This window comes from Mirounga angustirostris, unplaced genomic scaffold (assembly GCF_029215605.1).
Source record: "Mirounga angustirostris isolate CCGP_5_RB_7025 unplaced genomic scaffold, mMirAng1.0.hap1 SCAF_14, whole genome shotgun sequence".
NCBI lineage: Eukaryota > Metazoa > Chordata > Mammalia > Carnivora > Phocidae > Mirounga > Mirounga angustirostris.
Window position 1 is genome coordinate 3,897,145 of NW_026991722.1, and position 23,608 is coordinate 3,920,752.

The following is a 23,608-nucleotide window of genomic DNA, read 5'->3' on the forward strand; positions in this document are numbered from 1 at the left end:
GTGAAGGGAAACTGTCCTCGTCCTTCAAAAAACAACCGTCACCCCCAGAAAGAGGCTCCCCCGAGGTGAGAAGCCAGGCACCCAGCCGGGGGTACCTGCCAGCACCCCTGTGAGAACCTGCCTGGGGCAGGGAAGCTGGGGCAGCACCGGGGGCGAGAGCACAGTGCAGGCCCTGCGGCCTGCCCGGGGTCACCTCTGATGCCCCGAGTGGCCAACAGCTGGGGCGGTCCCGCCTCCCGTCTCTCGGTGGCTTCCTTTGCCTCGCTCCGTTGGCTTCCTGGGCCGCGGTGGAGGCGCAGTGTGGGGAGTCTGACGGTCGTGGGGCTGTCTTGGAGGAAGCATGCCACGCGGGAGCTAGCAGGCCCTGACCCAGCTCACCCAAGAGCTGGGCGTCATAAAGGGAGGGAGCAGAGGGGACACGGGGCACGTCCCTCTCACGGCCATAAATCTACACACGCACATCCGCCCCGCTCCAGGGAAGGGGGCACGTCACCATCTGCAGAGTTGTCCCTCGGTTTTTATTTCTGGAAACACTGACAGTGAGTTGGAGCATCGTTCTCCAACATTCTCCAGGTTGAAATATGGAAGATGAAGCCAGCCCAAGAGCTCCGAAGAGGCAGAGGGCTTTGGGACAACAGGATTCTCCAATATCGCAGGCAAGAGGGAAGCTTCCGGAACACTTAGGCCCAGGGCCTGCCTCCCCGCACACAGTTTCGGATGGAAAGATGTGCGCTGCTTCAGAAGCCCAAGGGGGGAGAAGCAGGAGTGAAAGGGGAAAGGTCAGTCTCCAGCTGCAGAGGATAAATCAGAAGTGTTCCTGTCATGGGGCCGGGCCGTAAGCCCCCCACACATAATTTAGAGTCAGCCCCCGACATCCTCCCTGCCTCCCTGAACATAAACCAGTGACTCCATTAGCCAAAAGGATTCAACGCTCGGCTGGGAGGGAGAAACAATATTTCAGAGATGTGTGCATCGCCTCCGCGGGTCTCCTCTGGATCAAATCCAGTGCAGGAAGGGAAGAGGCCGGCGGTGGGGACGGGGCGAGCCTGTGCTCTGGGCAAAGCCCCCCGAGGCAGCAGCAGGGCCCCGCGTGCAGGCACCCGGGGGGCCAGAGGGCAGGCCCAGCCAGCGGGGCCCGCTTCGGGGCCACTGTCACCTCAGACGCAGCACCATTCCCTGGACCCCTGTGACGAGGCTGAGGCATGATAATTTGAGTGGAAACACCAGCTGCCCAAGGCCCTGCTTCAGATTTAAATTTCCATTTTTACAATGCAATGAAAAATCTTCCCAAGAGGAAGGAAAAGTCTCCATGCCCCTCTACCTGTGCTAAATCCTCCAGGAAACAAACTACGTGCAGCACAGACGGTCATGGGATCCCCTTATCGCCGCAGAGCAGTGTCCGGCCCCAGACCATCTCCAGGAGTGGAGGATAGATAATACGTGCTATATTTCCAATATCATTAGGTATCACCAAATAAAATAAATATTTTTCACCGCTGGGGCACAACAAAGAAGGGTGGGAGGACCAAGGAACGGGTTCCCATCCAAGGCGGCAGGCAGCACTGGGAGCCAAAGAGGAAGCACAGAAGATTCCAGGCCCTCGGTGGAGGCGGGAGAGACCCTGCAAGGCTCGCAGGCTCTAGCATGAGAGGCGAGGGAGAAGGGGAACTCATTGGTAAAGAGTTTATAAGCAACAGAGTGAACACACATGGAGGAATGGGAGAGTACCTCTTACACTCCAGACAGGGATAACCAGGGACCCGGACACACTTCCAAGTATGTTCATTGGCTTATGATGGGAACCCCTCCCAGAAAACCCCCAAACTTCTCCACTTTATTCCTCGAACCTGTAGTAAGAACCAACCAGGTGCCCACACAAAAACGGCCAGAAGGATCCCTATCAGAGTAGAAGGGATCTTGTGATTCTGATCGCTCCCCATCATTTTGCATCCAGCCAGTCGAGGTGCACGCGGCCTCTGGGTTCTAGCCAGAGACACACCCTCCGTGAAGGGAATATTGAACTGGAGCCTCTCTCTCTTCTGTCTCTAAATACGGGAAGAGGGACAGAAGGAGAACAGGGCCACCCGGACCCTAGGACACATTTTCAGGAATGGTGGCACCATCGTCACCGGCTGGTGGGTAACCTGGCAGTGTGCTGGCTCGAAGCCGCAGGAGAGGAAGAGACGTGCCGTGGGAGCATCTCTGGGCCTGTGTCTGGCTGGAGAAGCAGTGGGCAGGGAGAGAGGAACACGGCTCCTCTTGGCTGGGGCGGCTGCGTGCAGGATAAGGTGTGATGCCAGGGCCCGGGCACCAATCAAACGGAACCATGTGCCTGTCCCCATGCAGTGTGGGATCCCTCCTGTGGCATGTTCAAAGTCTGAGAGGCGGGGAACCCATGGGCCTGGGTGTCGGGCCAACTCCCAGGCTGCGATGAGGCCTGGGAAGTGCTTGGAGGCTGGCCTGGGATGAGCAAACCCGGTCAGCCAGGGGCAAAGGCTGCAGCAGGAAGCAAAGGCAGGGGGAGTGAGGAGCTGTCCCAGCAGCTCCCTTCCACCACACTGCTCCCTGTCGAGCCCCGCTTTCCCACTAAGGAACCCCAGTGGGTTCCGGTATCAGGCAAATTGATTTTGTTACTTGAGCCCCTCTTACTCAAGTGCTGTGCACATCACACCAGGAGGGCCTTCCCCCAGCCCCACAGAGTGAATTACAGCTGGCCCAGATCTGCTGGTGATGGTCCAGGAGCGGGGAAGGGGGGCCAGTTCTGACCAATGGGCCATGAGGGGAAGTCTTCCAGAGAAGATTTTCTTATCAGATGCAAAGACGGGGGTCTCTGTAGAAAATGCCCCCTTCTTCCTGTCCTGTCTTCCAGTGAGGGTGTGATGGCTGGAACCACAGCAACCATTTTGAGGTCCTGGGATGACAATCATGACGACAGAAAGTGGGGAATGTGTCACAGACACAGAAGAGATGGCACCAATGAACAGGTACACCCATCCCCCAACGGCCGCACCAGCTTCGTGTGATCTGAGCAAGGTGGCTTTGCTGCCTCAGCCCCTCCTCCTCAGATATCATGCTAACCACGCCACAGAGCCACAGGAGAGCGAGAGGATGACATGACCGAAGACAGGAGCTTCCAAGGGAGCATGGACAGTAACTGGGAGCCTGTCACGTGAAGAGTGTACTATGGTAGGACAGGAGGGCTGATGGGCTCACGACTGCAAACCAAACACATGGGCCTCCGGCACCCAGTGCGAAAGGGTGGTCTGGGCCAGTGGTGCCGTTGGCCCCACGTGTCAGACGCTGTGGGTGGCTGCGCGTGGGTCCTGGTGCCATGGCGGGGGCTGGCTGGGACCCACAAAGGAGGTAATTCAGATGGGCCAGAAGGCTCGAGAGACAAACGTGAGCTGGGCCAGAGGCTCTCAAGGTGAGAGGGCGGACCCAGAGCAACGTCTGGAAGAGATGCTCCTACGGGACCCAGGGAGCATGCAGTGGTGGGAGGTGACCCTTGGGGACAGTGGGAGCAAATGCAGCAAGGACACTGCACCCCACAGGGAGGTGAGCAGCCTGCAGCCCCGGGGCGGATCAGAGTTCTCAGCTCAGGTGCTGTGTGCGCCGCTGGACTCGGCCGGGGGCTTCTCTGCCGCACAGCAGGGATGATACGAGCTCGAGAGCGAAACAGCGCACCCGCACGCCCTCCTCTCCATAAGGGCCACCCACCCTCATTCCAGAATACTGATCCCATCAGGGGAACAACGTTGAGTCTTTCCTGCCCCTCCGAGAGTGTCTGAAAAGACTTCTATTTATTTGTCATTTTGTGGCCTGTAGTTTCAGTTTTTCTTTCTTGAGACACAGAATAAATGTGCTTCCAGAGGCCAGGATGAAGGACCAGGCCCACCTCTACTTCAGAGGCCTCTCCGTTCTTGTCCCCGAGCGCGTGATGTCAGTGCGGCCCAGCTCACACGTGTCCGTAGACCGAGCTCAGGGCTGGGAGGGAGCGAACAGGGGTCACGTTACGCCGTCCCAGCCAAGACAGCAAGCGGCACCAGGTAAACGAGATTAATGAGAGGAACGCAGCGCTGACAGACTCGGCTGTGTTGTGTCGTGTTCTGTGGTGCTGTGTTGGGTCGACGACACTTGCTCCCGCGCGACGGCGTGGCGGCAGGGCTGCTCCTCACGGCTACGGCGGCTGAGCCCAGAAATACGATCATATCCTGCACGTCAATGCTATTTTTATTTTCAGAGTATTTCCAGTTGCATTCTCTTATTTCAGTCTCAAAACATTTCACGAGGTGGCGGGGGCGGGGCTGGGACAACTAGAGGAGACCCCTGTGGGGCCAGGAGAAGGGGATGCAGCCCCCCAGTAAGAAGGCTCAGGAGGGGCGGGACGGTCACAGGGAGGTTCCCAGCCTGGTGTCATCAAAGCCCGAGCCGCCAGGATGGCTCCTCTCCAGGCCCGGGTCCCATTCTGCCCCACGATGGCAGGTGCTCCCGGCCCGCAGAGCCCAGCGCCCCTGCCCACCCTGCTCGGCAGCCCCTCCAGCCTGTCCTCGGATGAGGAGCCTCTGGCAGCAGAGGCTTGGTTCCCGGGCACGGTGCGACAGTCGCCTCTGTGGGGCCTTCCAGAGCAGGAGCTGACCCCCAGAGAAGCCAGGGCCGCCCCCCGCGTCTTCTCTGGCAGCCGGTGTGACCTGGGCGCAGCTAGCGTGAGGGGCGCCCGTGGACTCAGGGCCCAGCCGGCCCAGCAGGAGGGGCACAGGGGTCTGTGGAGCCCAGGCAGCTGTGGGCCTGGGGCTCTCCCCTCTCCTGCTCCCTTCCTGCCTGTCCCCTGCCCTCCAGGGTAGGATTCCCCTGGAGATGTCACCACTGGAGCCCCCAACATCTCTTTCTGTGCTCCGTCCCCAACTCCGCCGTCCCAGCCCGAGCCCTCTCTCAGCCTTTATCCAAGCTTCCTGCCCACCTTCCCCCCGCGGAGCTCCAAATCCCACACGCAAGTGACTCTAGACCAGTCACGCACCCCAACACAGCTCTCCCTTGGTTGAAAATATTCATGGTGGATTCCACTGCTTCCCTTCCGGCCCGACCCTCGGCTCACCTTGGACGCCTCTCTCGTTCAGTCCAATCCGACAGTCTTTCACTGAGTGCCCTGTGCACTGTGTTGCTGGGGAGAGACACATCAGGCATGGATCCTGCAATTAAAAACATTAGAGACCCATGTAATTGGAGGTTAGGGACAGGCTGGACCTTTAAGAGCATCTGGAATCCAACCTCTTATTTTATCCACCAACAAGAGAACGCCCAGAGAGGGTCAAGGGATTGCTCAAGGTCGCACAGCTAAAAATGGGAATGGGCGTGCTAACCTGGTAAGCATTCTCCCCACAGCTTTATAACATGTCCCTCCTGAGGTGTGCGATTGAGCGGGGAAGGGGGGGACAGAGGGGGGCACACAGACAGAAACCTGTTCATCATATGACCTGCAAGGTCTGCTCAATTCTTTAACCCATCTCACGGCAACTAGACCTTCCACAACATCTTCAGGCAAGGAGATAAAAGAAAATACACACACACACACACACACTTGTTGGTAGGCTCTCAGCATCCCAAGGCTTCTGAGAACAAAACAGAACTGGACACATTTGTAAAACCCATTAACAGGTTAAAAAAGGGGGGATTGTTATCAAAACAAAAAATGTTACCATGATCAGGTCTAAACAAGCATCCTTTAGGATAATGCAAAGTACATACATTCCAATAATTTCAGTTTCAGCCATGTAATGTCACACTTACACACTGTTTTCTAATTTCCTAGGGGAAAAAAATATCCTTTGTTTAATCTGTACCATTTTCACTCCTCTGTTCTCCGCTGGCTGCCCAGCTGCTGGGATGTCGGATTTTTCACTTGCTGATTTAGACGCTCGTATGACACATCCAACCTTTTAAATAAATCATTCATTTTTTTTAAAGGTTGGCTATGTCATAGTGTTGTGATGCACCCAATTTTTAAAATAACTGTTTATTTGATGTCAGGTACATCAGACATAAAAATAAATGTGACTTGGTAGAACTTAATACAAAAATTTGAGATCTGATTTGGATTACCTCAGTCGAGTCTTCAATGAATTAAGAGTGTTTTGGCCAGGCTCAGGGGAAAATGGGAAATCATATAGCATGTGTCTTCCAGTGTCCCCAACTCTCCTTTCAGTGGCTTCCTCCCCCATGAGCCCAGCTTTCTCATGCTCAGAGTCCTCCTACATTTCCCCTCATCCCTGCTCTTAGGAAGGGCTTCTGAACCAGTGCTTCAATGTTGTGTGATGCGCCTCCCGTGCCCAGTGCTTCCCACCGAATCCCACCCATCTGGCCCAGGACTGTGCCTGGTATATAGCAGCACCTCCACACTCGTTTGTTACAGGGATGAAAGGCTGGGAATATTTGTCTTTTAAGTCTTAACTTCTCACTGAGAAATGAAACTCAAAGGTATGTGAAGCAGATAATATGGGGCGAGACCTGAAAGGAGCAAATGACACTCCAATGTAATAAGGCAAAAGAAATGGGTAGGATGTGGAAAGTGAGCCCCAACCACAGAGTACTCCCTAATGTCCTCAGACCCACAGTTTGCGCTTGCTGTCACGCATGTGCATGTTGGTTTACATTCTGGACGTGCATATCTACGCAGGTGTTGGCCTTACATAATACAGAACCAGAGCACCATGATAAGGTCTATGCTACTTTTATTGCGGAAAGCTTAGTATGATGATGAGCACTATTAGATTTTTAAAAACAGTTTATGAATTGAGTGCATTGCAACATCGGGGTGCTAGTGCTGAATTCATATTAGTGACATTGGCACATAACAATGCTCACGGAGCAGCACAAGAACAATCACTACTAGTACTTCCATGTTATTGTACTGTCCCTAGGAGGCCCTGTCCCACAGCTGAAGTATTAGGCCAGTTGCAAGGCTAAGAAGCAATAGCATTACCATACATTATTTTCATGCAGGAAAATGCGACTATGAATTTTAACTCGGGACTTTTGCTGCTCATATATGGTGGTGGAGGCTGGTGTACACATCGTCTCAGTTTCAGTCTCCATTTAGCCGATGGGCAGGCAAAAGCCAGAGAGGACCATGCTTTCAGTTCTGGTATCATGTTTTGAGATAAAGACAAGAGGAAAAATGCAGGAATCCTAAAATTCCACAAGGTAAAGAGCAATACCAAGAGAAGGGTAAGGAACATGAACTGTAACTTTGCCAAGTAGGAAACTTCAAGGTCCATAAGAGTATGAAAAAATTCCCAGACCCACTAGTAACCAGAGAGCAAACACAAGGCACATGAAAATGGTGGTCAGTGAGAGGGTGGGAGGAAACGAGATAAAAGGGATGAGCAAACAAAGGAACCATATAAGAGAGAGGCCTTGCAGGGACAAATGGCAGTAATGTACCATGAACTGAATATGACAAACACAATCCTTTTCACCTGAGGAAAACAAATAGACTAGTAACTTAAAAAATTGAATGAGGGGGGAGATTTTTGGATACCAGGTGAATATTAAAAAAAATTTGTATTTCTATATACGAGCAACAAATGGAAAATTAAATTTTAAGATGATACTATTTACAATAGTATTAAGAACATCAAATATCTAGAAATAACCTAAAAACATATGCATGGCCTTTGTATTAACTAGCATAAAACATTTTTGAGAGGACAAAAATAAAAGATATAAATAAAATAAAGGGACATATCATATTCATGGATTGGAAGACTCAATATATTAATAATGCCAATTCTCCTCAAATTGATGTATAAGTTAAATACTATCCTAACAAAGCTCCCAGCTGCTTTCCCCCCCCCGTGGAAATTGACAAACTAATTCCAAACCTCACATGAATATACAAAAGGGGCCGAGAATAACCAAGGCAATCTTAAGGAAGTGTAAGCTAGAGGACTTAAACTACTGATACTAAGATCTTTTATGAAGCTCTAGTAAATAAGACAATGTAGTACTGGGGCAAAGTTAGATAAACTTCCCAGTGGAGCAGGATAGAGAGTCCAGAAACAGGCCTACACAAATACAGTCTGATTTAGGATAAAAGTGATATTGTAGCGTGGTGAGGAAGGGATGGCATTTTCAATAAAAATGTTAGGTCAATTGGATATCCACATAAGAAAATAAAGAACCTGATTGCCTGAGCAAAAGTCAATTCCAGGTGGGTTGCAGATTTATATGTGAAAGATAAAAGAACCTTTCAAAGAAAACACAAGAGAACATTTTTGCAACCTTTGGGATGGCAAAGATTTCTTAAACAGAAAAGTAACTATAAAAACACCATCAAAGAAAGCACTGACAATATTAAAACTTAGAACTCCTATTCATCAAAAAATACCATTAAGATATTAAAAATGCAACCCACAGAGTGGGCAATGTTTTGCAACACATATTTCCAACAATGTACACTTACAGAATGCACATATCACCTGCTACAAGTCAATAGGAAAACAGACAGCCCAATAGAAATATGAGTGAAAGAAATAAACAGACACTTCACAAAAACAGAACAACCAGAGGCAGGACTCCAAGAATGCAGTGGGAGGAGATTGAGGAAGCTCCTCCCACCAAAAGACATCTATTAAACTGGTTAAAATTAGCAAAGACAATTGTCAAAGTCTCTAGAGATTCAACAAATTAAGAACCATGCATCCAACAAAATTATGGAAACTTGGTGAAAACAAGGAGAGACTCTGGCATTCAAGCTAGGGGCTGCACCCAGTCTCCACCCAGCTCCTTCTTGTGGGAGAGTTATTCCAGCAGGCTCAGAAGCCAAGTGGCAGGTCCCACTCCCCAGATGCCTGGGGTGAAAGACCTATTCTGGGTCAAATAAAGCAATGGCTGAACATTGCAGATCCCATGTCCCACAGCTCTGTGCTACAAAGAGCCTCCCCTGATAAGGTGGCAGAAGCCAGGCAGCTCTTCCATGCCCCCATGCCCAGCTCCTGCTGCAAGGAGGATCAGAGTGGGGCAGCTGGTGAAGAGCACAGTGCTCCATCCGCCATTGCTCCATGTGTTGAAGAGCAATTCTGGGCACAGCAGCTGAGCGGCAGCACTTACATCCCCCATATTCCTGGGGTAGAAGAGCTATAATTAGTGGATTTGGCAGCCAGTGGACAGAGGTCCTCCCATCACCCCTGGCTCTGCACTGAGGAAGATCTGTTCTAGGCAGTGGTGGCACCGGGTCCCACAATGCTGCCCCCCCCCGCCCCGTCCCTGTGCACACACCCCACAGCTTCTGCTCTGCAGCACAAAGTTTCTGCCCAAAGGAGGGCCACAGAAAGCCTCAGGCAATACGCTGCTCCTGCCAACAGGCCCAACCTTGTGTGGATCAGACTACGGAGAAATTCATGCCAGAGGGCATTGCTGTGAACAGTAGCGCAATCTGGTAGCAGTCAGTGAAGGCTAATAGGTGAGTGTGATACCAACAGGCCAGCCAGAAATTTAATAAGAAGATCAAGGCAAAAAAGAGTAAAAGAGAGCCCTGCTAGAATCACAGTCATCCATGATGTTCAAGAAGAACATGCCCCCATTATGGCCTCTGAAGTGCTGGAGAAGGAACTTCTGGGCTCCCAGTCTCCAGTGGAACAGGGGACAAACTTGTAAACTTGCTATATGCCTCTCAGTCACACACAGAGCCAAATCTAGAGTGAAAAGCTTATGGGTTCAGGGACTTAGGCACAACCTCTGACATTCAGTGGCTGACCATGAGTCTGTGTTGACCAAGGAAAGCTAGGAAACCCTAGGAAACCAGGTGTAATAATAAAAATAATAAATAATAAATAAATAAGTAATAAGAAATTTTAAAAAAAGTAGGAGCAGAGACAAAAGAGGATGCCTAAGACAGGGGAAATAGACTAATTCACCAAATCAGTCCAGCTGCAGCACTAAGCATATAGACAAGCAAACAATAAACAGATAAATAAACAACACATTTCAGAGCGGGTATCAATATCCAGAGTTGCTACAATATGTTACCTAAAATAGCAAGTTTTTAACAAAAATTTACAAGACATTAAAAAAAGTAAACAAGGAAGTGTAACTCACACACAGTTAAAAAAAAAAAAGCAGGCAATAGAAACTGGCTGTCTGAGCAGGCCCAGATGTTGGACTTGGTAGACAGACCTCAAAGCAGCATAATAAACAGGCTTAAAGAACCAAAGGAGATGGTCTTTAAAGAATTAAAGGAAAGTATGATAACAATGACTCACCAAACAGAGAATGTCATGACAAAAAAGAAAATATATAAAAGAACCAAATGAAAAGTCTGGAGTTTAGAAGTACAATAGAAATGAACATGTCACTGAAATCTATTAACAGTTGTTTTGAGCTGGAAAAAAAAAGAATTGGATAGCTTGATGCTAGATTAATAGAGATTAAGCAATCTGAAGAACAGATAGAGAACAAATGAGGAAAAAGAAACAGAGCCTCAGAGAAATGTGGGACACAATTTAGGTGACCTAATCTACAAATCTAAGATCAACAAACTCCAAGTAGGAAAATGCAGAAACCCACACCTAGACAGACACACAGTATAGTCAAAATATTCAAAACCAAAGATAAAGATGAAATCTTGAAAGCTGTGAGGAAAAACTACTAAATATGTACAGGGGAGCTCCAGTAATATTAACAGCTGAAGTCTCATTTGAAACAATGGAGGCCAGAGGGGGTGAGATAGATTCAAAGTGACAAAAGAAAAAAAAAAAAAAAAAAAACCTGTCAACCAAGATTCCTACATCCAGCAAAACTATCTTGCACAAGTAAAATGAAGACATTCTCAGATAAAGAAAAACAGAATTTGTTGCTAACAGACCTGACTTATAAGAAATACTAAGCAAAGTTCTTGATGCTGAAAGCCAGAAATACTAGACAATAATATAAATCTGTGTAGGAAAACAAACAGCACTGGTCAAGGTAATTATAAAATATAATATAATAATATAATATAATATAATATAATATAATATAATATAATATAATATAATATAATATAATATAATATAATATAGTATAATATAATATGATATAATATAATATGATATAATATATATATAATGCAATATAATTGCATATTTCTTATTCTTTCTCCTCAAGTTATTCAAAAAGCAATTGCATAAAACCATGTGTGTCCCATTGTGTTGTAGGACCTGTACCTTACAGAAATGTAATGTATTTGACAGTAATGGCACAAAGGAGGTTGGTGGGTTGCAGTGCGGGATTGCAATTAGGAAATGACATCAGGGTGCCTGGGTGGCTCAGTTGGTTAAGCGACTGCCGTCGGCTCAGGTCATGATCCTGGAGTCCCAGGATCGAGTCCCGCATCGGGCTCCCTGCTCAGCAGGGAGTCTGCTTCTCCCTCTGACCCTCCCCCCTCTCATGTGCTCTCTCTCTCTCTCAAATAAATAAATAAAATCTTTAAAAAAAAAAAAGGAAATGACATCAAATAGTAACACAAATCCCAAGAAAGAAATGAAGAGAACCAGAAATGGTAAATTAGAAGATTAATATAACAAACTCTATAAATACCTGCTTATTCCTTCTTCTGTCAGCTTCTTTAAAAGACATAAGGTTATACACAAGAATAATTATAAAATGTATTGTTGGGTTTGTAACAAATATGATGTAATATGTATAATAATAATAATAATGGCACAAGGGCGCCTGGGTGGCTCAGTTGGTTAAGCGACTGCCTTAGGCACAGGTCATGATCCTGGAGTCCCTGGATCGAGTCCCGCATCAGGCTCCCTGCTCGGCGGGGAGCCTGCTTCTCCCTCTGACCCTCCACCCTCTCATGTGCTCTCTCTCTCATTCTCTCTGTCTCAAATAAATAAATAAAATCTTTAAAAAAAAAAAAATAATAATGGCACAAAAAAGGGTGGAGGAAATAAAGCTTTTATAAAGGAGGTCAATTTACATATCTTATTGCAACTAAGGTAGTACATACCTGAAGTAGATTCTGATAAATTAAGATGTATTATAAGCCCTAAAACAAGCACTAAGAAAATAATTTAAAACATACAGATAAAAAATTCATTAATGGAATCACAATGTTACACTAGAAAATATATCCATTTAATGCAATTTGAGCCATATAGGGGGGAAAAGCAAAATATCAACCATATTAGTGAATTAAACAATCCAGTTAAAAGGCAAGATCATCAGAATGGATTGAAAAATTAAGATCCAACTACAAACTCTCTACAGAAGACACATTTTAGATTCAAAGATACAGATACATTGAAAGTAGAGGGATGGTAAAAGAGCTAGTATGCTATACCAATATCAGACAAAATAGACTTTAAGACAAAACAAGTTACTAGAGATAAAGAGGGACATTTTACAGTGAGAAAATTTACCCAGAAGACATAGCAACATAGGCGCACTTCACAACAGAAACTTAAAAGGCATGAAGAAACTGACAGGACTGAAGGTAGAAACAAATATTTCAACGGTAACAGTTGGGGACTTAAATACCCCAGTTTTAATGATGGACAGGACATCAACAAAGGGGTAGAAGACTTTGGCAACACTAAAACCCAGCTAGACTTCATGGACATCCAAAGAACACCCATCACCAATGGCAGAATATGTCCCCCTTCTCCAGGATAGACCATATTTTAGGCCATGAATAAGCCTCAGGAAATCTGGAGAATTGAAATCATACAACTGTGTTCGCCAAACAAAATGGAATAAAATTGGAAATCAATAAGAGAAAGAAATTTGAGAAATTCAAAATACTCCTAAATAATCAGTGCATTAAAGAATCATGGACAAAATTAGAAAATAGTTTTAGATTAATGGAAATGAAAACACAGCATACCAAAACTCATGGGATGTGTTAAATTGGTACTCAGAGGGAAATCTTTGACTGTAAATGCCAATACTAAAAAGAAGATCTCAAATCAATAACCTAATTTTCTACCTTAAGACTAGAAAGAAGAAACAAAACTTAAAGCAAAGAGGATGAAGGAAGTAATTAAGGTTAGAGCAGAAATAAATGAAACACAATAGGAAAACAATAAAGAAAATCAACAAAACCAATTTTGTTGACTTTTGAAAAGATCAATAAATTGACAAACCTTTAACTGATCAAGAAAAAAGAGAAAAGTTCAAATTACTAAAATCAGGAATGAAAGAGGGAACACTACAACCACTCTTACAGAAATGAAAAAGATTATAAGGGAAGGGAACATAGTGCATAGCTCTATGCCAAGAAATTAGGTAACAGATGAAATGGACAACTTCCTAGGAAGACCAAAACCACTGAAACAGACTCTAGAATAAGTAGAAGATCTAAATAGACATGGAAGAAGGAAAGAAGTTGCATGAGTAATTTTAAAACTTCCCACCAAGGAAGCCCAGATCCATAGTTGCTTCACTGTTGATTTCTACCAATCATTTAAAAGGGAATTATTACCAATCCTTCACAAAGGCTTCCAAAAAATGGAATAGAACATTTGTCAACGAATTCTATGAGGTCAACATTACCCTGATACCAAATCTAGACAAACACATCATGAGAAAAAAAAATCCAGGCCAATATCTCTTATGAATGTGGATGCAGAAATCCTTAACAATACCTTAGCAAATTGAATGGAGCAACATATAAAAAAGATTATACACCACACCAGGTAGGATTTATCCCAGATATGCAATGTTGGTTTTATATCCAAAAATCAACGAAATACATTGTATTATTAGAATAAAGAAAAAAACCATGTGGGCATCTCAATGGATGCAGAAAAAGCATTTGACGAAATCAAACACCCTTCCATGGTTAAAAAAGCAACAACATTCAATGAACTCCTAAGAACTGGTCAGATGGGAACCTTCACAACCTGCAAAAGGGCATCTGTGAAAAACCCAGAGCTAACATCATACTCAAGGTGCAAGACTGAATGCTTTACTCCTAAAACAAGCAGCCGGACAAGATGTCCATCTCGCCACTTCTAGTCAATATTGTCCTGAAGGTTCTAGGCAGGACAATCAGCCAAGAGAAAGAAAAAGACATTGTGACTGGAAAAGAAGAAGTAAAACTATCTACGTTCAGATGACATGACCTTGTATATAAAAATCTTGAGGAATCCACAGGAAACATTTTAGACCTAGTAAATTATTTCAGCAAGGATGCAGATATAAAATTGTGTATATTAATACACATAGCTAGAAAATAAGCATATAGAAAGGTGCTCCATATCACATGTCGTGAGGGACGTCCAAATTAAAACAATGAGATACTACTCCATACATGTTAGAATGGCAAACATCCGGAACACTGACAATATCAAACGTTAGCAAGACTGTGAAGCAACAGGAACTCTCCTACATTAGGGTGGGAATGCAAAATGTAGAGGCAATTTGGAAGACAGCTTGACAGTTTCTTGCAAAACTAAACATCCTCTTACCATATGATCCAGCAATCATGCTCCTTGGTATTTACCCAAAGTTGTTGAAAGCATGTCCACACAAACACCTGCACATGTTTATAGCAGCTTTATTCACAATTTCCAAACCTTGGAAGCAACCAAGATGTCCTTCACAAAGTGAACAGATAAACTGTGGTCCATCCAGACAATGGAACATTATTTAGCAATAAAAAGCAATGAGCTATCAAGCCATGAAAAGACATGGAGGAAGTTTAAACGCGTATCGCTAAGTTGAAAGAAGCCAATCTGAAGACGCTACATGCGGTATGATTCCAACTCTCTGGCTTTCTGAAAAAGGCAAAACTATGGAGACAGTGAAATGATCAGTGGCTGCCAGGGGCTGGGGTTGGGGAGGATGGATGAATAAGCAGTGCATGCAGAATGTTTAGGGTAGTGAAAATACTCTGTATGATACCATAATGATTGAAACACGTCACTACATGTTTGTCTAACCCCATAGAACATACAACACCAGGATTGAACCCTAACGTAAGCTTGGTGATAATGTGTCCAGGTAGGTTCATCCTTGGTAAAAAAAAACTGTACTGTTCTGGTGAGTGATGCTGATAATGAGGGAGGTTATGCATGTATGGGGATGGGGCTCCATGGGAAATCTCTGTTCTTTCCTCTCAGTTTTGTTGTGAACCTAAAACTGCTCTAAAATATGAAAACCTAGAAATATTTTGTAAAGATTTTATTTATTTGAGAGATAGAGAGATCACGAGCGGTGGGGAGGAGCAGAGGGAGAAGCAGACTCCCCACTGAGCAAGGAGCCCAATGCAGGGCTTGATCCCAGGTCCCCAGGATCATGACCTGAGCCACAGGTGATGCTTAACTGACTGAGCCACCCAGGTACCTCTAGAAATATTTTTAAAAGTTTGCTATATTTAAAAAAAAAGAGGATAGACAAGCCAAGTGGTCAATAAATGTATGAAAGGCTGTTCAGTGGCATTAGTCGCTATGTAGATGCAAATTAAAACCACATTGCAATTGTACTGAATAGCTACCCGAGGGGCTAAAATGAAAAAGACACAAAATAGCCAGTGTTGGCAGAGGGGGGGGCAGCTGTTCCCCAACCCCCACCCTGTGCTGAGGAAGCGTCTGGCACAACCACAGCCGTGACCGCCCCGTGGTTTCACAGCCCACAGAATGGTGTGCATGTGCTCACCAAAAGACCTGTGCAAAATGTTCACAGAAGCACTCTTCGTCTTTCTTTGATTTTGTTTCCAGCCCCAATCTTGAAACTGCCCAAATGCCCATCTGCAATGGAATGGATGGTGGAAACCAACGAAGACCGACCAAGTGAGAACAGCAAAGGCCATTCAAAGCCTGCTCAGCGAGGGAGTGGACTGCCATCCCTTGTGTTTGGCAGAAACTCAAAGGCAGGCAGAAGAGTGGGAAAGTTCTGTATGGAAGGAGGGAGGGCTCCGGGTCTGCCCTGAGGGAAGCTGCCAGCAGGGGGAACCCAGAGGAGGCTAGCCAGAAGCAGGGCGTCCTGTGTGATTGGTTAGGGGCGCATAGTTGGCTTTCTCTGCTTGATCCTAAGCTGGAAGTGAAGACAAAAATTAGAGAAACTATCAATTATTAATCAAGTCTTGGCCACTTAGGGCCAATAGTTCCAGAAGTTACTGAATAGCTTTCTGGATTATCACTGGAGAGAGCAATCCGGCTTCTTGCGAGTCTGACTTTGGGCAGACAGCTGGCTGGGCTGTTTCTTTCTGACAAGGGGGTTGGTTTCCTGGGCAGGGTGCTGTGAGTGTGGGTCAGGTTTTGCTTTTATACATGGTTTATATATGGTCCGGCCATTGTCCATTTGTATATTCAGACTCCCAGACACATGAATAATAAAGATGTGAGTGAGGTACATACACAATGTGGAGGAAACTCATGGATGTGATCGACCCTGTCCTCACCACATGGTTCCATCACATGAATACAAAACAGGCAGTATTAACCTGCGGTGTTGGGGGGGGGTGGGCAAGTGGAGCCCCTGGGGTGGTGGCTGACGGGGACGGGAGAGGTCATGTCCTGTTTCTAGGTTACATAGCTGGGTCAGTCTGTGAACATGCATCAAGCTATACACCTGCAACATACGTACTTTGCCATGTATGTGCTCAATTTCACCAAAACATTAGAGAAGGTGTCGGGGATGGATCCATGAAGCTTTGTTCACCAGATATTAAAAAGGAAATCCATGGGTTACTTTTTTAATTGAGTATTTTGCTAAAGACGGTTTATTTTTTTATTTTTTAATTTAAATTTAATTAGCCAACATATAGCATCATTAATTTTTGATGTAGTGTTCAATGATTCATTAGTTGCATGACACCCAGTGCTCATCATATCACATGCCCTCCCTAATGCCCACCACCCAGTTACCCCATTGTTTAAACTGTTCAAATGACCTACAAGAGTCATCTTCCTTTGATATCCAAAAATATTGAGAGTGGTGACTATAACTTCCATGGTTTGGGTAATGGTAGGCACGCGATGGTAAGAAGATGAGATATAATTTTTAAACTTTGTAGAATACTTGCCCCCAAGGAACTCAACATGTTTCCTATTTATCCTCAAAATTCCCCAATTACGTTCACAAAGAAGTAGGATGGCGGGGCATCAAGGCCTGGTTTTGCGAAGCACGGGGTTAACTGTGCACATCTCATGTATACAAACAGCCTAAAAGGAAGGGGTTTTTACAGAAACTATTCAGAAATCTGTTGAAATGCATTCGTTTACTTTTCATTTCTTGATTTTATTTCTAAACCTTTAACCTGCTTAATCCTTGAACTCAGACCTTCCTGCTGCCCCCAGAGACTAAGACCCCTCCAGGCAGGGTCTCTCCTTCCGAGGCGTGGGGGGCTCTTCTATTCCCAGTGCATCTGCAGAAGAGCTTCTACGCAGCCTGTGTGGTCCCGGGAGATGCACTCGGCTTCCCTTCAGCGCCCTCTAAATACTGAGGTTTGGGAAGGGTGAGGGGCATGCGTGTGCGCTCGGCTCTCAGGGGTCAGAGAAGTCAAGGAGTCCCTCAGCCTGGGGCGGGCGCATGAGCGGATGCTGGAGCCTTCCTAGGCCCAGGGGCCCTGTGTTCTGAGCTCTCTCTCGGCCTATGGACGTCCCCTCGACTCCTGACCACTGACCCCCACAGCGGGAGGCTGGCTTTGGGCCCGCCAAGCACAGGCCTCCCGTCTGAATGGTCCCCGCAGTGAGCCGCTCTTTCAACCGCACACGTGGGGGCCTCACCCGTTTCCGGTACAGCAGAGGAGAGTCCCAATGTGCAAAGACATCCTCCAGCAAATACCCCAGCGCCAGAGAGGCAAGGAAGAGGAAGGGCACGGATGGGGTGCGGACCGTCGTGGAAGGATGACCTTGTGCCCAGAAGGCACATCTTAAAATTGCAGGCAAAGAACAGAGCAGAGGCAAGAGTGAGCTTTGGGGAGGCGTGGTGGCCTCTGCCTTCAGCGTCTGGGGAGGCCGTCGATGCCACGCACCGGACAGTTAAAAGTTTGAACCTAAGGCAGCATCTCCTTTACCGTGTCCCGTGGAAAGAGCACGTTGCTGCAGCCCCGGAGCCCAGTTAGGAAGGGGGTGCGCCTCGTGCTAAGGCGGGACGACAGGCAGGCCTGCTCCCAGGTTGCGCGGTGTCGAGCTGGGAGCGGAGTCAAGGGCGAGGAGCCGAGCGGAGGACCGAGCGCGCGCCCCTCGCCCAGCGGCCACATAACTCAGGCGGGCGCGTAATTATGCTGTGTGAAGATACGGGATTAATTCGGCGGTGCACGGACACCCTGTCCTGTCGCTAACGGCAGCCCCGCGCCCCGCGCTGCCAGTGCGCAGGGCCGCCCGCCTCGGGCGGCGGGGGACGAGCTGACGCCGGTCCCCCGCGCCCTCCCGCGCCCGGGGCAGCGCCCGCTGTCAGAGTTCCTTCACTATTTGTACCTGCTTTAAGGAGAGGCAACACCCAATAGGGCCACTTGCCAGTAAAACCCGTCCCTTTGAGGCCCGGCAAGGGGGCAGGGAGGCTGGGGGGCCGGGAGGAGGGAGGCAGAGCCCACCCCACCCCACCCCTCCCCACCCAGGAGCGATTTCTGCGGCAGTTTCCACTTAACCATTTCCAGTCCTTCAAGGGACAGGGAATCCACCCGTGTGGCCAGGGAGGGCCTCGAAGCAAGGGGGACCCGGCTGATGCTGAGTGGCAAGGAGGAAGCGCCCCTTCGGAGAGAAGCTTCCAGAATTCCAAGCACGAGAGCCTTGAGTAACCAGGTCAGAGGCCCCGAATGAGGTCCTGGTTTTCCTGCCCACAGCTGTCATGGTCTCAAACACTCAAGGCGTTTGTTGGCCTATTTGGGGTGGGGGTCTTGGTGGCCTGGCCAGGATGGACGTGGACACACAGGAAGGGCTCCCCTGAGGTCAGGCCCTTAGCTTCCTTGTGAAAATCGGATGGGAGTCAAAGGCAGTGAAGACCCACCACTGCTCAGAAGACCCAGGACATGCTGTCCCTTACTGTAGACTGACTGGGGGCCACTCTTCCCCGAGCCCAGGTCAGCCCTCACTCTGCTGCAGGAAGAAGCTGGGGAAAGAACCTTCTGGAAAGTGCCAGCTGGATGAGTAATGTCTCAGGAGCTGAGAGGCAGACTCCCCAGAGCCAGGAAGCCCACCGGAATCTCTGCTTCCTCCAACACCCCCCCCCAACACACACACCAGTACACACATGCACACCATAAGGCTTGACGGGTTGAAGTCTTTTGATGAGCCTCCCCAACTATTTTATTTTGGTTCTGACAATTTGGGGTGAGTTTAGAACTTGGAGTCGCTGCCAGGATTCCTAATACTCCAAGAAGATAGTGGATTTTATATTTGGGGTATTCCAGACCCTGTGTGGGATTTTTGTTGTTGTTTTCACTTATCCTAGAGACACCCCCTTCCCCCCAACCTCCACGGCCAGGCTATGAACATATAAATCTTAACCTTTAAAACAGCAGATCTAGGGGATCACTTTCATCTGCACTTCTATTCCGTGGAGAGCAATTAAGAACAGAGAAGTCGTTGAAAACTGGGATTCAGATTGGGGGAGGGGTGCAGTGCAGAAGCAGGCCTGGGACGGGGTGGGGCGGTGCTAGAGAGAGAAGAAAATGTGTCCATTAGAAAATAAAGTAATTTAAGCTGAATTACACTTAAAATGACCTTTGCAATAGGTAATAGGCAATCCAAGACAGGAAGAAGGAGCTGAAATTCAACAGACTGAAGTCCGCACTGTGGTTTGAAAAATGGGAAATCCAAGAGAGAAAGAGGGAGCGCGGAAGGAGGGAGATGTGAAGTGAAGGCTGACACAGAGGAGTCATTTTCTGGAAGGTTAGGGTCATTAGCAAAGGGAAAATGATTAGCAGGAAAGTTCTCAAAATCACAGAGATTTTCTGAAGGGGCCGCAGCAGCCGTGTCGAGCCTGATAGTAATAAAAGTGATGTAGTGTGTATGCGCTGTCTGAGGTGTTCGAGATGAAGTCGTAGCCAGATAGAGTGTGATCGCTCGCCTGACAGGAGAGAAGCGCAGGGTTTTTGTAAACTGCATGTTGTTCTGCTTTAGTTGCATTGATCTACTCTGGATAAAACCCTCAAGGAAGTGTCACTCTTTTTAGCAAACATTGCTCCTTTAAAAGAGAATTTATTTCCACCTGCTTTGGGTTCATTTGAAAAACAAACATCATGATTTTCTCCCCCCAGGTTCACTTTTGGCAATGCCCACACCTTTCGCCAGAGTTTAATTTCTTACTTTGTGGGGCATAGGTAATTTTCTAACAGATTTGGGTAAATTTAGAGAAAAGTGAAAAAATATAACTTTAGATTCAAATTAATAAATGAAAAAATGCACAAGTTTCCTCTGTGTAATTTATGCAAATGAATTCATTTATCGCACGATAGAAACCGTAAAAGCGAGGACGGTGTGACGCTGAGGCGGGATGAGAGCGATGGAGAGCTTCCTAACTTGGCTCCTGAGTCAGAAAGAGAACACCTTCCTGAGTCACTTCCCCTAGATTTCTAGTGAGACAAGACAGGCTGGATTTTAGGGATATTAGTTCTCCATGTTGGTGCATTTCAGAATTTCAGACTGACACGGGGACTCGGGACGATCTGGAAGAGTGTCTCCAGCCCACTCTTGATATGGCAACGTTCACTCACGCGGCCTGGACACCTGGCTCAACCTCATACCCTCCTAACTCCTATGGTTTGTACCACATGATAAATGGGGAGCGAGTGGCCTCTCCTGAGGAGCTCAAGGTCCAGGTGGACACACAGCTGACCAGCCGTGAGAGGCAAGTTGCTTCCTGACACTCACAGATGAGGGGACTACTTTATAGTCCACTGTCAGGAAAGGCCTTGCAGAAAAGGCCTTGGGAAAAGGCCATGCAAAAAGAAGCCATGGAGATGGCACTGAATGACAAGGAAGACTTGGCTCTGCTGAGGGAAACTTCCAGCATCACAAGTACAAAGGTCTTGAGTAAACAGGGAGTAGGAAGGCTCAGTGAGCTTGGCATGTTTGGGAATCAGACAAAATGCCTAGAGCCAGGAGGTGGGCATGGACTTTGGGACTTCTAAGTAGGGTATAGTGGTTTAGAATATCTACAAATTCTTTGACAGTCCCTTCAAATGGTGGAGCCAAATTCCCCTCTCTTGAGTGGACTTGGTGAGTCACTCCCAACAATGGAATAAGGTGTAAGTGGTGGTGTGTGACTTCGGAGGCCAGGTCATAAAAGACACTGCAGCTTCAGCTTCTGTCTTGGATCACCTTCCCTGGGAAGGATGCTGCAATGTTATTTGCTGGGAAGACACCCAAGTAGCCTATGGCAGGCCCATATGCTGAAGCCAGTGGAGGGCGCCATCTCAGAAGTGTTTCTTCCACTTCAGTCAAGCCTTCCGGTGACGACAGCCCTGGTGACACCTTGACCTAAGCTCCCAGAGACTGTGAGCCAGAACCACCAGCTTAAGCTGCTCCAGAATCCCTGGCCCACAGCAACTGTGAGAGGAGAAATATGTGTTGTTTTAAGCCACTAAACTTTGGGGTAATTTGTGCAGTAATAAGTAATTAATGCAGATGAGAGGTGACAACTGATCTATTTTTGTAAAAGGTCATCCTGGATTGGAGGAAAGAAACAGTAGAAGCAAGAGAGGCTATTGTAGCAGTCTGGGCAAGAGACGTTGGTGGTAGTTGTGGGCACCTAGAGAGTGGCTGTCTGGACGTGAAATACAAGTCAGCTGAGTAAGGGGAGGGGAGAGAGGTCAGGACAGCTCCTGGTTTTTGGCTTGAGCAGCTGAGAGACCATGGAGCCATTCACTAAGATGGGGAAACTTCTGGAAAGAGCACATGTGTGTGGATCAACAGTTCTATTTAGAAGGGAACATCATGATGATGATGGTAGTAAAATATTTAAATTTTTTTTTTTTATTTTTTAAAATTTATTCATTAGAGAGAGAGGGCAGGGGAGGGGCAGAGGGAGAAGAGAATCTTAAGCAGATTCCCCACTGAATGGGGAGCCTGATGCGGGGCTTGATCCCACGACCCTGAGATCATGACCTGAGCTGAAACCAAGAGTCAGACGCTTAACCGACTACGCCATCCTGGCGCCCTGGCTGTAAATACTTATTGAGCATTTATTCCTTGCCAGGCACTCTTAAAAGTGCTTTACTATATTAACCCTAAAAGCATTGTAAGGGTGAATCTATTAGAGATGTTAGAAGACGCTCATCAATAAACAAAATTCTACTGAAGCTAACAGAAGGGTTCCAAAGACTTCAGTATTACCCAAAGCATCAATTACCAAACAAAAAAATCTCCCCCATTGTGACATATATTTAGTGCATATTCCTGAGTCCTTCTGGGGTGAGTCCCAGAAATCTGTATTTTAACAAATCCCCCCAGTACTTCTAATATGAAAAGTCCAGTCTTCACAAATACACACTGGGACTCACTGGTGGGGCTCGAAATCAATCAAGGGAGTTATGACAAGCAATTTTACAAAGATGAAATGGAATAGAATAGAAAATATCAGGGTGTATCAGAGCAGTAAGGATAAGACCTGCTTTGTGAAACCTTTCTTCCAGTTATATCTAAATTTTATGTATGTATGCGAGTATCATGTATGGGGTCGTCAAAAGAAATACATTTTTCCCGGTGGATCACCACCAGAACAGTTGCAAAATCACTGGCCTATGGGACCGTCTTTATGAAATGCTGCTCAAGGGTTGTTGGGCATATTGGATTCCACATGGAGAAGCTGGTGGGACTGCCAGACCCCTGGGGGGCTCTCTGTGGGGGGAGTGACCCCCTCTGCTCCAGAGTTCTCAGACTTCCCAAGAGACTCCTCGTGCCTGCACTGGGCTTCCCCTCTTGCCCTGACCTGCTCCTTTGCCTCACAGCTGGAACCTTTCCCACCGGCTACCCCCTCCTCCCTCCCCTGCCCTGGCCCAGCCCTCCCTGCCAGGACCCGCAGGAAGCACCTGCTGCCTGGTGCACATGCGCTCCATTCAGGAAGCTCCCGCCGGGTCTATCCTGAATGTGGCACGCTCTGACACTCCCACCTTGCCCAGGCCACTGCCCCTCTGTCGTCCATTCAGCCTCATCTCCAAGTCCATGTCAATCCTTGTGCTCATGGTGTTTGCTCTCACTCTCGTACCTCCCTTCCTCCACCGTGAACCAGTCTGCCCTCGAACACTTACACGTAGCAGTCTTCCTGCGAGCACTATGGTCTCAAAAGTCAAGGGACGCACACGGTCTCTGCCCTCGGGGACTTCCAGGCTGCCATGGAAGGCAGTTGCATGCGTGAGCAATCATAATCCATGGAGAGACGGTGGACTCCCCTGAGTGGAAAGCACTGGACGGGAAGGGTCGGAGGGTGTTGTGGGTCAGCCAGAACTTTCCAGCCACAGGGAACAGAGGGCACAGGCAGGGAGGTGGACAGGCTCGGTGCTGCTCCTCCCAGGGTTTGATGGGGGGACAAAGGGAGATGAGACTGGTTGGGTAGGCAGAGTCCCAGGACTACAGGGAGGTGTAAACTGTGTTAAGAAGTTTATGTTTTGTCTTGCAGGTAATGGGGATCCAGGGTTCGGTGTGAGCAGGGGAGAACATCCACATTAGAAAGATTGTGCTGG

At 47.4% G+C, this 23,608-nt stretch overlaps 1 protein-coding gene across 1 annotated transcript in view; it reads right to left on the minus strand.

Moving 5' to 3' along the window:
- Window positions 1-3,922: 3,922 nt before the first annotated feature.
- Window positions 3,923-23,608, minus strand: part of ZNF407 (zinc finger protein 407) — a 470,693-nt gene continuing 451,007 nt past the window's right edge. Inside the window, exons 9-10 of the mRNA XM_064577670.1 lie at window positions 5,093-5,186; window positions 3,923-4,211 (exon numbers count right to left, since the gene is read on the minus strand). Coding sequence (XP_064433740.1) covers window positions 4,205-4,211; window positions 5,093-5,186 — 101 coding nt within the window. The 3' untranslated portion in view covers window positions 3,923-4,204. The remainder of the gene's footprint in view (window positions 4,212-5,092; window positions 5,187-23,608) is intronic.